This window comes from Medicago sativa, chromosome 7, assembly GCF_051527215.1.
Source record: "Medicago sativa cultivar Bolivia chromosome 7, Bolivia_mono, whole genome shotgun sequence".
In the NCBI taxonomy this organism is placed as follows: Eukaryota; Viridiplantae; Streptophyta; class Magnoliopsida; order Fabales; family Fabaceae; genus Medicago; species Medicago sativa.
In genome coordinates this window covers 95063307-95079512 of record NC_140755.1, presented here as the reverse complement: position 1 = coordinate 95079512, position 16206 = coordinate 95063307, and the positions used below count along the sequence as shown (strand labels likewise).

General features: G+C 31.1%; 2 protein-coding genes and 1 pseudogene across 3 annotated transcripts; 1 reads left to right on the top strand and 2 right to left on the bottom strand.

Moving 5' to 3' along the window:
• Positions 1-41: 41 nt before the first annotated feature.
• On the top strand, positions 42-2704 carry LOC146910613 (putative pectinesterase 14). Its single transcript, XM_085725608.1, has 5 exons — positions 42-560; positions 997-1168; positions 1274-1480; positions 2131-2381; positions 2476-2704. The coding sequence occupies exons 1-5, from the start codon at positions 133-135 to the stop codon at positions 2630-2632; spliced, it is 1215 nt and encodes a 404-aa protein (XP_085581734.1). The 5' UTR covers positions 42-132; the 3' UTR covers positions 2633-2704.
• A 1797-nt stretch (positions 2705-4501) lies between these two features.
• On the bottom strand, positions 4502-5498 carry LOC146910612 (heat shock 22 kDa protein, mitochondrial-like). Its single transcript, XM_085725613.1, has 2 exons — positions 5201-5498; positions 4502-5074 (listed from the first exon to the last, which is right to left on the bottom strand). Exons 1-2 carry the CDS (start codon positions 5376-5378, stop codon positions 4671-4673), a joined length of 582 nt encoding a protein of 193 aa, XP_085581739.1. The 5' UTR covers positions 5379-5498; the 3' UTR covers positions 4502-4670.
• Positions 5499-12878: 7380 nt separating this feature from the next.
• Positions 12879-14565, bottom strand: LOC146910611 (UDP-glycosyltransferase 73C11 pseudogene; annotated as a pseudogene). Its single transcript, XR_015018564.1, has one exon. The product of XR_015018564.1 is annotated as a UDP-glycosyltransferase 73C11 pseudogene (transcript).
• Positions 14566-16206: the final 1641 nt, after the last annotated feature.

Genomic DNA, 16206 nt, shown 5'->3' with positions numbered 1-16206 from the left:
ACACATACCCTTTTCACATGCACATTATAAAAGCATTAGTCACTACTCCATGCATCATTCCCTCTCTCTACCCAAAACTCATTTCTTAGCCCAAAATACAAAAATATACTAACCAATTCATACAACTCAAACATGAGATTCAACAGAACCCTCTTTTGGCTTTCTGGTTTTATCATCTTTCTCTTTTCTATTATCATTGTTCATTATACCACACCACCTTCCAACATCTGTAACACTACTACCAGTAGTTCTCAAGGTAGTTTTACTTTTCAACTTGGCATATTAAGCAAGATTATAAACCTAAGCGGTGCTCAAAATTTTGTGTCTTTGTTGATAACGAGTATTGCGAGTACGAGACATCATCGTTGGATGAGGCATATGGAAAAATGTGACACGGCCAAATGGGCTTCCCAACTAATTTTAGACTATAATGCGACCATCACTTTCACAGTCGATTTAAAAGGTCATGCTAACTTTAGCAGCGTGCAGAAAGCGATTGACGCCGTTCCTGAATCTAGCTCTAGTACAACCCTTATTATAATCAATTCCGGTACATACAGGTTGATATAATTATTTGTTTTTATGCTTTTCCCAGTATTTATTTACTTTTAATAACATTTCTCAATATTTAAGAAGTCCATCAATATTTAACAAACACCTAACTACCTACTAACCAGTGTTTTCACTTGTAGATATACCGAGGCACACCATACATGTTTAATAATTACGAATTTAAGAATTATATGTTAAAAGTTTACTCACCTTTACTCATATTTTGCCATCTTAACATAATACTATAAACATATTTCTAAGAATTTATATTACGACGTGCGGAGATTCTAAAATGTGTTTCCATGTTATTTGTAAAAAGTCGTACTCTATCTTTACTTTTTTGGTGAATGAAAGAAAGGTACACTTATCAATATAAAGATATTGAACTCTATAATAATATAATGCACTCACTATTTCACTTCAAATATTTGTTGAATCTTATAGAGAGAAGGTAGTGGTCCAAGCCAACAAAACAAACTTAATACTACAAGGTCAAGGCTATCTTAATACAATCATAGAATGGAATGACACTGCAAATTCTACTGGAGGGACTTCCTATAGTTACTCATTTGCGGTTTTTGCTTCAAAGTTCACTGCTTACAACATTAGCTTTAAGGTAAGCAGTTTCCTTGATATTCTTAATTCATAGTTGCAGATATATGACATATACTTAAATATGGTGAAATCTTCATTAACCATTTGGATTGTGTGAAAAGAACAGAATACTTCTCCTCCACCTTCACCAGGAGAGGTTGGAGCACAAGCAGTGGCACTGAGAGTCACCGGTGATCAAGCCGCATTCTATGGATGTGGTTTCTATGGTGCGCAGGACACACTCAATGATGACAGTGGAAGACATTATTTTAAGGAATGTTTCATTCAAGGATCCATAGATTTTATATTTGGAAATGCTAGATCACTTTATGAGGTAATACAAAAAACTATCATGATGGATTTAGAAACTCAAAACGTCCAATTAGTAACTAAATTGATCACCAACATTAACAAGTGGTTTAATGGCTTTTCACAAATCGGCCTCAATCAATCCCAAATTTAGTCTCTATGGAGACGGAAATAATCTAGTCACTCAATTGGTTGATAAATAAAATACGTGTCAAGAAATTTGACGGTGTTGCATTTTCATGGCTAGTTTCGAACTCACGACATCTAATTATCGTGAAAAAGATCCTTACCATTTTATTTAAGTGCTCTTGAGTCACCTTTCAATCATTTGAGAGAACTTTGAAAAAAGATTATTTTAGAAGGAAAAAAAACATAATAATCAAATTAGTTACTGTTGTTTTGTATTTTCAAAGGAAAGTTATTTTGTACTTTTTTTTCTTTCAATTTTGCCATAATAAGAAACCATTCATGTATTGCTGCAAAAGTTTAAACTACTAGGTGGTAGTAAAATTATTTAAGTTGTTTAGTTATTATTATTTTCTTTTAATTCGCGTGCAAATTCTTTAAACAACGCTTAATTTAAAACATAGGGGTTAGGGAGTATATACATACATATACACACATACCTTGTTAAATTATTTGTAAATAAATCACTTATATTCAGTTGTGACACAGGATTGTACCATAAACTCTATAGCAAAACAAGATATGGTTGGGATTGGTGGATCTATCACAGCTCATGGACGACAATCATTGAAGGAAGAAACCGGATTTTCCTTTGTGAATTGCAACATTGTTGGAAGTGGAAAAGTGTGGCTTGGAAGAGCTTGGGGAGCATTTGCCACAGTGGTTTTTTCAACGACAAACATGTCTGATGTCGTAGCTGCCGAAGGATGGAACGATTGGAGAGATCCATCTAGAGACCAGTTAGTAACTACTCCATTTCTTCACTTATTTATTTTTTAGTTTAATTTTTTAAATTAAGACATGATTGACACAGTTTATTTTGTGTTAACACAGGAGTGTCTTCTTTGGGGAGTACCATTGTATAGGACTTGGAGCAAATTATACATCGAGAGTCTCTTATGCAAGACAACTCAGGGATTTTGAAGCAATCTCCTATATAAATGTTTCATATATTGATGGAAATGATTGGCTTCTTAACTATTTAACTTAATTGTGTAATTAGACTGTTTATTATAGTCAATGTATGATTTTGATTTTTTTATAATAAATTTGTATTCAAGTTTTTTTCCATCCCTTTTTAATTATTGAGTTTTTTTTTTACTAACTTTATTAAGTTCTTTTTTCCTATTCTATTTCATTTATGTTGAGTATTAAACTTAGCACATAATACATTAAAATTACAATATAAAAAAAGATTTCTCCGAATAAATTACATCAATACATAGTCTCATACATTTGATAAAAATTACTAATTGACGAGTACATGACATAAGTTGTATATGAATACAAATGCACTACTAGCTAGTACATAATGTAAATCCTTGTCTGAGTAATTACTGACTAACGAGTACACAATACATAAAGAAATACAACTAATAGTCTAATATGAGACATGTATACATAAATCATCCCTTCTCCCACGCAACCTGTTTATCTGAAAAGAAAATAAATGGATTGGGATGAGACATAAGGTCTCAGTGAGTTCCACCTATCCTTGGGTGATAGTGATCTTGGGGAAAACTATGATCACTAACAATCTGTAAGGTTAGTGTGTATCATATTCAGTAGTTTTTCTTATAAGGTTAGTGTGTATCATACAAATTATTTGAGTTGATTTTACGGAATGGTCGGGGTGAGTAGTCTCGAGTCATGATCTCATGCATAATTCGGCTAAAATCCTATCACATCAGGCTAGAGCACGGAACTCATCTTATCGTCGTGTAGATTTTTCCTTTCGGGGAAAATCCCATCCAACCTAGTATGGAGCCTCGAAGGACACGACTTGTCATATTATATTTTTGTATAGGATTTTTCTATCATTTGCAAATTTGCACATATTAAGAAGTTTAAAATAATAACTTTGCTTTGAAACTTATATATTTTGTATTAAATATATAATTTTTAAATAAATAATTGTTGTTTTTCAATAAAAACTTATTATTTTAAGTTGTTTTAACATGGGTAATATTGCACATGTTAGACAAATTCTAAATTATAAAGTGTGTTGATATGGGCAATAGAAAGTAGGGTTAAATATGTTTTTGGTCCCTATAAATATACCAACTTTTCGTTTTAGTCCCTCTAAAATTTTCCTTCAACTTTTAGTCCCTAAAAAATTTTCCATCATCACTTTTGGTCCCTCTTTTAAAGTAAACTCATATGTAGAATTCATATTTTTGAATCAATTTTTTTAGAAAAATTCATTATATATAAGAATCTCTCTAAAAAAAATTAGAACTTTTTAACAAAACATGAATTTAATATGATTTTTTATATTTTTGAAGGTTAAAAATTCATATTTAATTTATATTCATATTTTTGAATAAAATTTTGCAGAAAAATTCATTATATTATAAGAACCTCTCTAAAAAATATTAGAACTTTTTAACAAAACATGAATTTAATATGATTTTTATATTTTTGAAGGTTAAAAATTCATATTTAATTTATGTTTTGTTAAAAAATTCTATGTTTTGCACAATTTCGTTAAAAAATACAAACATTAACTTAAAAATAGGGACCAAAAGTAGTGATTGAAAATTTTATAAGGACTAAAAGTTTAAGGAAAATTTTAGAGAGATTAAAACGAGAAGTTAGTATATTTATAGGGACTAAAAACATATTTAACCCTAGAAAGTATGTTGAATCCACGTAATTCTAAGCAATAGTGAGCCATTGATATATGTATTAGTTACATTTCTTTTAACCTATAACAAAAACAATTTTCCAAATTTATATTTTGGCAATTCACAAAAACTATGACCATAATTGCAATAGCATCATGTACACGTCACATTCTTCAAAGAAAGCAGGTTCTAAAGGGAATCAAATATCATATTAGCTTCAATCAAAATGAAAGTTCATGAACAGATCAGTTCATTACTTTTCAAGTAATTATTACGATGAAAAGTTTAAGTGTTAAAACTTAACACATCAACACCACTCACCATCAAAGATCCATCAACTAATGCAAATAACAAACGAATAAAAAAAGCCTTAAAAAAACCCTAACAAAAAAAAAGCTTGTTCTACTCAACCTTGACATTAACCACATTATTCATTTCCTCTTTCTTCATTTTAGGTACAATAACCTTAAGCACGCCGTTTTTCATCTCAGCTTTAATCTGATCGATCTTGTAAAGCTTTTCAGGTAAATCAATTCTACTAGAGAATTTACGACCACCTTCTTCAACTTCCTCACTTTCTTTAGCACCTTCTCCTTTAATGGTAAGAGTGTTTTGTTCAACAGAGATCTTCACATCTTCCTTACCAAGTCCAGGCATATCCAAACGAAGAAGGAGAGAATCCTTTGTCTCTTTTGCATCCCAGCCGCGTCGAACTCCATCGGCTCCGATTCCACGTGAAGCAGATAGGAACGGATTGTTAAGGACATGGCTCAAGTTCCTAGTAGAAGAAAACGGATTGAACACATCTAAAAACAATAAAACAGAAAGGAAAAAAAAAGTTAAGTATTTATTAATCCAAATATAGATTGAAATTGAATAGTTATATTTTTGTTAGGGTTAGAATGAAACAATTTGATGAGGATAACAAGTACCAGAAAAGAAAGGGCGACAAACAGAGTCCATGATATTGCGGTCATCGAAGAGTTCATCGTACTGCCGCATGGCGTTGGTGTTGAATGAGCGGGAAGCGGAAGAGGCGGCGGGGCGAAGAAGAGAATTTGAGAGAAGGCCGGAGGAGAGAAAACGCTTGACTGCAAGGGAAGAGGCCATTGAGATTGAAAAAGGTTTATGAGAGAAAGAGCTTGATTGCGGGGTTGTTTATTGTTTGGGTGTAGAGTGATTAGGGCAAAGCGAGTGAGAGAGATATATTTGAAGGAAGCAAATAATTTTTTTCTCGAAAGATCTAAAGACTTGGGAAACAAGTTATTATTATTATTTTTAATTTGACATTCATGCTAAAAAAGCTTTTTGGGATTTTTGGGATATGTTCTAATTTGATTAATTTAAAACTAACGTTGATATACGGGCTTTCATCCCCCATTTGGTTTAGTTCACTATGATGTTGTTACTTTTATTGATGATTTTTTGCATTGAACGATGTTATTTTTAATGAAAAATAGTTTTGAGAATTTTATAAAGAAATTAAAATTTAATTTAATGTGTCAATTTGTACCTTAAGAAGTGACATTGTTTGTGAATATTTGTTCCATCGATTTTAAAATTTTATGACTATCAATGACATTCTTCACCCAATATCATGTCGTCTTACACTTAAATAAAATAGGATAGTTGAATGTGAAAATATGCATCTATTTGAAACCACTAGGGTAACATCTAGAAAGATACCTGATATTAGGGTCCAAGATAGATTTTCAAATATATAAACTTAAGTAAATCTTGAATACTTTCCAAACCTCAAATGCAACAATTACATTAAATATAATCAAATCATACTTTCCAAACGAGGGTATACTATTCATTAAAGCCCTAGTATCTTTCTTCACATGTTGAAAAATCTTATTATTTCTATTCCGCCAAATCTCAAAACAGGTTACTATGAACATAGTAACAACCTCAATAGTAGCATGGTGTTCAACCAAACTTGACAATGCATGTAAAATTTGTTAGGATAAACTTGATGAAAATACTTCTATATATATATATATATATATATATATATATATATATATATATATATGAGTTAGGATCCGTTGACACCTGGTGTCAACGGATTCGTTGACACCAAATCTCAACCGTAGATTTTATTTAATCAAAAGGTTCATAATTAATTCCCATTTCTACTTGGTGAGTATCCTTTCTCTCGTTCACATACTATTACTTTCACGAACTTTGCTTATCCTATTTCTGCATATCACACCATTTCAAGTTTCATATCTTTGTTATCTCTCTCCTTTTTGTTATTGTTATTATGATTGATTATTGTCCAGATTCCCCCCTCTGACATCGGTTGCAAATTATGTCTTCTCCGTTTCAATATATTTTACGGTTCTGATTTGGGAATTCAAATATGAATTTACGGTTCCAATTTGGGAATTCGAATATGAAGGGAGGATTATGATTTATTCCTCTGAATTCAATTTGAAAATCATGGTCGATCATTATCAACATACTGGATCATTTCATAAACTCAATTGCCAAACCTAAAATCACACAAACAAAATAAATCACATCAAAAATATCCATACAATCTTGTATTCACTACCTTCCGCTCGTGTTGCTATTGTTTTCATAAATTTTACATAAATTGCCTTCATCGCCTGGAATCCATACGAGTAATTAACCAAGAGGGGATAGAGATACAATCAGGAATAATATTAACACGCTGTGTGTGGCAGTGTAAAAAAATTCCAGAAGAAAATAATAGTTTGTGAAGGAGAGAGAAGATACTCACCAAATAAAAATGTGAATTAATTATGAGCCCTTTGAAATAAAAATGTGAATTAATTATGAGCCCTTTGATTAAATAAAATCTACTGTTGAGATTTGGTGTCAACGAATCCGTTGACACCTGGTGTCAACGGATCCTGACTCTATATATATATATATATATATATATATATATATATATATATATATATATATATATATATATATATATATAGGGATAGGATCAAATGACACCAAGGTGTCAAATTAAATTTGACACCAAATCCTAACCATTAATCCAACTTTAATCTGACGTCTCTCATCAATTCATTAAATGCTCACATGTTTGATAAATGATCCATATTTTAATTTTAGAAATAATTTATTCTTTCTTCTCTTGATTAGTTACTTACCATTTTTCGTTATATTTTGCACCAATAGGAAGATGATTGCCATTTGATTTCTCTCTACTATTTTTTTTAGAGACTCTGTTTACTAATTTTTGTTGGATCATCTTTTGTATCCTGTTTGCATTGCTACTCTTTCATCTGTAAGACGATATTATTCTTGAGTTGATTTTATTTTTTTGACGAGATTATTCTTGAGTTCATGATGCTAATATCCTTGTATCGGGTGCAATCGTTTATTCATTATTCCTGGTGCTCTTTATAAATCAATTTTCTTAGGGCTCTTCTCTTCTAAGAAAAATAAAAATAAAAAAGGTTAATAGGAAAAAGAAATAAGGATGATAATCCCTTAGACAAAACGATGACAACGAATAGTGAAAAGAAACCATAACAATATCATCAAAGAAAAACAATATCATCAAAGAATTTTTGGGAAATAATTAATCAAGAAAGAAAGAATAATTTTTTTCTAAAATTAAAATATGGATCATTTGATCAAGCATGTGAGCATTTAATGAATTGATGAGAGACGTCGGATTAAAGTTGGATTAATGGTTAGGATTTGGTGTCAAATTTAATTTGACACCTTGGTGTCATTTGATCCTATCCCATATATATATATATATATATATATATATATATATATATATATATATATATATATATATATATATATATATATATATTGCACTAGGGCTATAAAGAAGTATTAGTAGTAAGATGGTGTAAACATCTAAAGGCGTTAGTAGAAAAACTGTCATGTATCACCAACCAACAAAAATGTGTATGGTTTTTAGTAACTGGTAGCTGCCAAATCTAGTTCCAACAAGTAGTTGGTGCCAAATTATGAGTTGAATCCTTAAAGAGTCACTCCAAATGAGTTTATCCTCAATGTTATTATCAATGATAATGCTACAAATATAAATACAATCTAAATAAAAAGAAGAAAGTTGAGTACAAATGTTGTTGAAGTTCCAGACTCCATTTTCTCTAAGATCACAAAGGAGAATTTTTGTGTCACATATATAAACATACTGCACAACATTGCGAAGACAATTAAATGATTTAATTTACAAAATTGCAAATTGAAACTAAGCGTAGAAATAATAGGTTGAGTAATATTTTGAGTAAAAAGGGGTTAATCCACGCCGCCCCTTTGTCATCTTGTGCGATTTGCGATAAGAATTATAAATACATAGACATAATATTATTTTAGGATTAATCAAAGATTAACTTATCATATTCTGTTGTGTCATCAAATACTGGACTGCGACAGGATATGGTACAACTATTATAACTTGTCTCTTATCATATGTCCACTCGTAAAAAAGAACGATAATAATGAAAAGATTGTGCTAATTTTTATTTTGCCAACAAAAGATTGTGCTATTTATAACGGTTTTTTTACAGAAGATATTGATACATATTATACCTAATATGTTTTTATTTTTTGAGGGAATATACGTACCTTTTTTTTTCGTTGAGAGGGGAATATACGCACCTAATTAAGATGTCATAATTTGACAAAAAAATATGAACAAAAAAAATACTGATGTGAACAAATATGAACAAAATATGTTCTTAAAAAAATATGAACGAAATATGATAAAAAAAAATACTGATATGAACCAAAAATAAAAGATATTGATACACGTCAGAAAAGTTTGTACACTATCTAATTATTATTACAATTTATTATTTTTTATTCTACCAATAATGTATTAAGATTAGGGTTATGACTTATGAGTTAGTCATGAATCTCTATAAAAAGGAGGTTATTTCTTGGTCTACCGTAAGAAGCTTTAGGTAAGAATTGAAAAACCTCTCTTAGCAAACATGAGATTCAACAAAACCCTCCTTTTGCTTTCTTTCTTTTTCTTCTCAATCATCATTCTCCATTACACCACGCCGTTTTCCCCTACTACTAGCACTACCATTAGTAATGGTAGTTTCTTCAATATAAGTGTACAAGATGGCTTATTAAACAAGATTATGAATCTCATTAGCCCTCAAGACTACTTGTCCTTGCTAATGACAAATATTAAGGGTAGGATAAATCATATGTACAAGGGAAATTGTGACGAGACCAAATGGGATTCTAGACTAATTTCAAAATATAATGTAACTCGTGTTCTTACCGTTGACTCAAAGGGATGTGGTAACTTTACTAAAATACAAGAAGCTGTTAACGCTGTTCCGGACTCAAGTTCTCATACCACCCTTATCATACTCAATTCTGGAACATATAGGTTATCTTCCCTTAATGTTTTTATTGATACATATTTTTTGGCGTTTGATTAATGATCAAGTCAATTCTTTAATTTATATTTTTGTTGCCTTTATTTATTTGTTTAATATTGAACTTAAAGATACTTGACTAACTAGTGTTTTATATCAACATGTGGAGATACTTGCTTAAAAATTATGAATTTTATAACTATACATTAATGACACAATTTGACAAAATTCAATCGTATGTATATATAGTGTGCATAAATTTTAAGAAGAAATATTATGATGATGAAATATGATTGGAATATTAATTATAAACAACTTATACAAAAATATTGAACTTTATACAGAATAGATATTAAACTTTTTACATTTATACGCCATTTCATTAAACAAAAATATTTGATGAATCTTAGGGAGAAGGTAATGGCTAATGCCAAAAAAAAAACTTGCTACTAAGTTCATTGCCTACAACTTTAGCTTTAAGGTGAGCAATTTCGTTTGTTCATTATTAATGTGTTGCTCTTGTTATTTATGGATATTCATATTAATTTGCATAACGTATAGTAAGATCATAGTTAATTAACACATGTATATTTGGGATTGTGTGGAAACAATAGAACACGGCTCCTCTAGCAAACCCCGGAGAGAAGAACAAACAGGCAGTGGCGCTAAGAATTAACGGTGATCAAGCCGCATTCTATGGATGTGGGTTTTATAGTGGACAAGATACACTCCATGATGATCAAGGGAGACATTATTTTAAAGAATGTTTCATCCAAGGATCTATTGATTTCATATTTGGAAATGGTAGATCACTTTATGAGGTAATTAACCAACACTAATTACTAAATTCCTAATCTCATCTTGTATCTCTTATCTTGGCTAGTAAGCTGGTCCTTAATGTTCAAATAGGTTATAGATTTTTGTTATATTTTTTTATAATGTTTATGCTAGAATTTCTATTATTTTCATATATATATAGACACGTGACTTATTATAAATTGTAACATGCACCAGAAATGCATCATAAATTAAATTCTATAGCGAAACCAGAGTGGGGTGGAAATGGTGGATATATCATAGCTCAACGACGTGAATCGTTGAAGAATGAAACAGGGTTTTCCTTTGTGAATTGTCGCGTTGATGGTACTGGGAAAGCAGTGGCGGAGCCAGAATTATTATAAAGTCTGGACAAAAAAAAAATTGCAACACATTTATATGGGTTTATATAAGAATTGCAAGCAAATAATCAAAAAATCTAAAGAAATTGCCCAATTTATATGAGTTTATATAAGAAATTCATAGGGATTTAAATAAGAAATTGCAAAAAATTTGGGCAGGAGCTCGAGAGAGTGTCCGGGGTCGCCGGGCCTTATAACCGCCCATGCACACACATATGTTTTACATAATATTCTTATGTTAAAAGGAATACTTTACATTGGTTTCTATTTCACGTTGTAATAGTTATTTGACTCATGCTCATCGGTATTTTTTAAATATTATTTTTTGTTAATTCTCCAGTCTTTTGAGAAATGAAATTCTGACAATCCAAAGTTCGATTGTGAGATAAATATAACTTGAAAAAAAATTCTTCCACCCAAAAATCAAACTCAACTGTCGGAAACTAAGTAGAATACTAAGTACAGCTCCATTACATGTTATTTCTGTTGTTGGGTATGTTGATTAATGCAAATGCTTTGCGAATGGGAGATCTATATATATGATATATATGTGGATACTGGCAAGTAAGTGGCAGTTATAATTGGTAGTATATTTAGAGAGATTGTCAACGATTTGCAAAGAAAAAATATAGTCTTGAAGTCCCACATCAGAGGTTTTGTTAAACATGAAGAAGCAAATGGGTTATAAATAAGTAGTGTAGTCTTCATTTTTACTTAGGAGTCCAGTGAACATGTCGTCCACTTCATGAAAATTGTATATTGGGCAAAGGTGCAAATTTTTGGGGAGTTGCTGCAACTTTTTTAGTGTAAATTGAGGGTGTAACTCTCTAGACTATAAAAATGTTGCAAGGACTTCCACGACATTTTGCATCTGTTTCTCCCTTAATTTAAAGTTTTAATTTATTTTCTTTGGGTTCATTTTCCTTGTATATTTGTTTTTTAACCAATTCTTTGTATAATTGTTGTTGACTTTTTGATTTTTTAGGGATTAATTTGACTCTTCCTGCAGGGATTAAATTGACACCTTTTTATTAACTAAGAGACTAATTTAACATAAGAGAAATCCATTACGTTTCACTATGAAAAACAAGCTAGAAGAATGCTGTGTATTTTGTCAACCACTGATCAAAATTTGGAGTGGCACATATTATGTTTCAGATTTGTTGGTCACATCAGAAAACCATATTGATTAAAGAAATGTACAAGGATTGTGTAGAAATTTGGGAAAGTGTTGCTTGGAAGACCTTGGAGACCATTTGCCACATTGATTTTTTCAACAACATACATGTCTAATGTTGTAGCTGCTCAAGGATGGGATGATAAAATGAATTCGATGAATCGGTTCATAATTACTTGATATGCCCACTCTTATTTATCTCTTCGCTTATAAAGAAATTTGGGAAAGTGTTGCTTGGAAGACCTTGGAGACCATTTGCCACAGTAATTTTTTCAACAACATACATGTCTAATGTCGTAGCTGCTCAAGGATGGACTGATAGAATGAATTCTATGAATCGGTCCGTATTTACTTGATATATCCACTCTTATTTATCTCTTCGCTTATAAATTTTTATTAAGACGTGATGATGATCGACCCATTTTTTTTTTTTTTTTTTATGTTTACGCAGGACTTTTTTCTTTGGAGAGTACAATTGTACGGGACTTGGAGCAATCAAAACATCACCCCCAAGAGCCTCTTATGGAAAGCAACTCAAATATTATGAAGCTGCTCCCTATATGAGTATTGCATACATTAATGGAAGTGATTGGCTTCATGACTTTTAGCTTAATGTGGTGGATGGGTGCTGGTAGATGCTTGAGGGGTTAGCTTGATGGTTAGGGAGTTGCCTTGTTTTATTTGTTAGACACTTTGATTCATGTAGTTGTGTAGTTTTTCTACAATGCATGTGCATTTGAAGTTTGCTAGTAACTTTCTAGTCCAAGCTCTAATCATTGTACACTATGTTCTTGGTTTAATATTAATTAATAAAGTTTTCTTTTTAAATGGTCAATTCAATTCAATGTCACACTATTCAATTCTTCTGTTTGACTTCTTTCCCTAATAACATAAATAAATGGTCTTTATTTCACAAGCTTCCAATGTCATACCAAGCTCTATGAGTTGCAAACAAGTTAAACCATATATACTTCCTAAACATACAATGATAACAGCATTTGGATTTTGCAAATTAAGTCACTTTAAGCAATTTTCCACATCAAGAAAAATGTTGCAAACAACATCAATCTACTCTGTTGAGTGTTGAAGGATATCTTGAATCAATAGTGTGACATTGAAGTGAGAAGATCCTCCTTCTTCTACACCTCTCTTAGCCATCTCTGCAAGCTCCTTAGCTCTTTTTCTTCTCTCTTCACTTTCATGATTCGTGTCATCCATCAACTTCTCTATAGCCCTCTCGACATCTTCTTTCTTCACCAACACGCCAACATTCTCTTCGTCTCCCCAATTTACAGGACTCTCCACTCCAACCATCACGCCAACCCTTAATATTTCCACAACAAACCTCTCATTAAAAAACTGATCTCCGAATAACGGCCATGTAATCATTGGCACCCCAGCACACATTGCTTCTAACGTCGAATTCCAACCACAGTGCGTTAAGAATCCTCCAATTGAAAAGTGTGATAGTATCAACACTTGAGGAGCCCAACCCTTTATCAAAAATCCTTTCCCTTTAGTCCTTTCCTCAAGAGTTGATTCCTTGATCCATTTATTCAACTCTTCTGTTTGATTTCTTTCCCTAATAACCCAAATGAATGGTCTTTCACATGCTTCTAATGCCATACCAAGTTCTATAAACTGCAAAGAAGTTAAATTACATATACTTCCTAAGCATACATATATAACAGAATTTGGTTTTTGCAAATCAAGCCACTTTAAGCAATTTTCTACATCAATTGAAGAAGCCACCTTGTTGTTCCCTCTTTGAGCGTTATTCTTGTTTCTTAGTGAAACAGGACCAACACACCAAACTTTACCATTCCTAGTTTTCTTCAAATCACTTGCATATTCAGGTTCCAATTCCTCAAAAGAATTTACAACAACACCATATGAAACCATTTCAGCTGCAGCCATTTTTTCAACAAAATCCTTCCAATCTCCATCATTTGATGATGGGGTTTGTGCTTTTGTGATCACAACTTTGTGAGGAATTTCAGGTATAAGAAAATACTCAGAATCTGTTGCTATTTTCTCCATAACATTAGAGACTATCAAGTTTTGCTGCCAAACAAGACAAAAGCAACTAACACCATAAAAAGAAATTCTTGGAATGTTGAATTTTGTTGCAATTTGAGAAGTATAAGGAAAACCAACATCAGAGATTATGCAACTTGGTTTTGGTGTTAACTTTTCAAAAGCTTTTTCTGCTTGATCTTGTAGAAGGGTGTTTGCTACTTTGAAGAAAGTATGAGCCATGGACATTGATGGAAGCATGTCAAAATTCTCACACCCTTCTGGAAAGCCAGCATCTTTAGAAGGGAATTGAAGTTGAAGTAATTGGATTTGTGAATTTTGAGAAAAAGTTTGTGAAAAACGAGAAGCGTTGTGTGGAGTTGTGACAATGGTAACGATGATGTTTTGTTTTTGTTGTGTTAATGTTGTTGCAAGATCTGTCATGGGAAGCATATGTCCTGGGGACATAAGTGGAAATAACACAAAGTGAAGTTGAGGTGCTTGAGACTCCATTTTTTTTTGGATTGAACGAATGATTGAATGAAGAATTCAATAATGCACTTGTTTACTTTAGAACAATATTAATTGTTTATTTATTTATTTATGGGTAAAATATGCTTTTCGTCCCTGTAATTATAGGCCATTTGAATTTTCGTCCCTGAGCTTACTAATCCTCCCATTTCGTCCCTGTAAAAGTTAATCACTTGAAATTTCGTCCCTCGCCCCTTTTAATCACTGCCACGTCAGCAAATTACCAAAATGGCATGGGAAATGACGAAAATACCCCTGGCTTATTTTTTTTTGTTTTTTTTTCCTTCAAAATTTTTTTCCCAGCTTTTTCCCGAATTTTTTTTTACGATTTTTTCTCCGAAAAATTTCAGTTTTTTCAGTTTTAATTTTAACATTTTTTTTCCGAAATTTTTTATGTTTTTTAATTATTTTTTCAGATATTTTAATTTAAAAAAATAATTTTCACAAAAAAATTTTTCCCAGTTTTTTCCCGAATTTTTTTTTACGATTTTTTCTCCGAAAAATTTCAGTTTTTTCAGTTTTAATTTTAACATTTTTTTTCCGAAATTTTTTATGATTTTTAATTATTTTTTCAGATTTTTTTAATTTAAAAAAAGAATTTTCAAAATTTTGAAATTTTTTTTAAGGAAAAAAAATAAGTCAGGGGTATTTTCGTCATTTCCCATGCCATTTTGGTAATTTGCTGACGTGGCAGTGATTAAAAGGGGCGAGGGACTAAATTTCAAGTGATTAACTTTTACAGGACGAAATGGGAGGATTAGTAAGCTCAGGGACGAAAATTCAAATGGCCTATAATTACAGGGACGAAAAGCATAATTTACCCTTTATTTATTTATTTGAATATGATGTAATGTAAGCGCCTACCTATGCAAGATTATGATAGCAGTTTGGTATAAGAGTTGAAATGTCTAAAGTCTAGTTTGCACACTTGTTTAGTGTTGGTAGTGTCTACTGTGCACTATCTTGATTGGGCAATCATTGAGTAAATAGTTACATTTGTCATCCAAAATTTCAAGATTTTATCAAAATAATATTTGAAGTTTACTCCTCCCTCCGTCCCGTTTTAAATGACATAGTTTAAAAAAGTGTACTATTCATATTACATATTTTGATCTCATTTTTCTACTAATATATAAATACAAAATATAACATATAAGATCTTGTTAGATTTTTCGCGATGAATATTTTCAAAATATCAAATTTTCATAATTTTTTCTAATAGATTATTAAAGATATTTAAGTTTAAACTTGTGCATTGACATACGTGACAGAGTCAACTAGGTCACATAGGACGGAGTTAGTAATTGACAACTACATCACTAGATTTTATGTGGATCTCACATCATTAAAGACTTATGTGTCACCTTAAATTTTTGTAGTCAAGTCTTTTATAAAGCTACTATATAAAAATTCAAACATATTGAATTATATTTACCTCATAAATTTTATATGTAATTTAATTTCTGATGATGATGTGGCATTGATGAGAGATTTACATAGAATACCACATGTTCATTTAATGAGTCAATTTAATCTTTAACTTTTGATTGTGGCACATTACAATTTAGAAGATGTATTTATCAATTCATGAAATTCAAAACAACATATGTACAAATGTTTAAAAACATAAAATACAATACAAATATAAAGCAATTTTTCAATTA

Coding starts and splice junctions, on each gene's coding strand:
- LOC146910613 (XM_085725608.1), top strand. CDS start 133: ATGAGATTCAACAGAACCCTCTTTTGGCTTTCTGGTTTTATCATCTTT. Junction 1,481..2,130: donor ATGCTAGATCACTTTATGAG/GTAATACAAAAA, acceptor GTTGTGACACAG/GATTGTACCATAAACTCTAT. Junction 2,382..2,475: donor AGAGATCCATCTAGAGACCA/GTTAGTAACTAC, acceptor GTGTTAACACAG/GAGTGTCTTCTTTGGGGAGT.
- LOC146910612 (XM_085725613.1), bottom strand. CDS start 5,378: ATGGCCTCTTCCCTTGCAGTCAAGCGTTTTCTCTCCTCCGGCCTTCTC. Junction 5,075..5,200: donor TTGTCGCCCTTTCTTTTCTG/GTACTTGTTATC, acceptor TATTGTTTTTAG/ATGTGTTCAATCCGTTTTCT.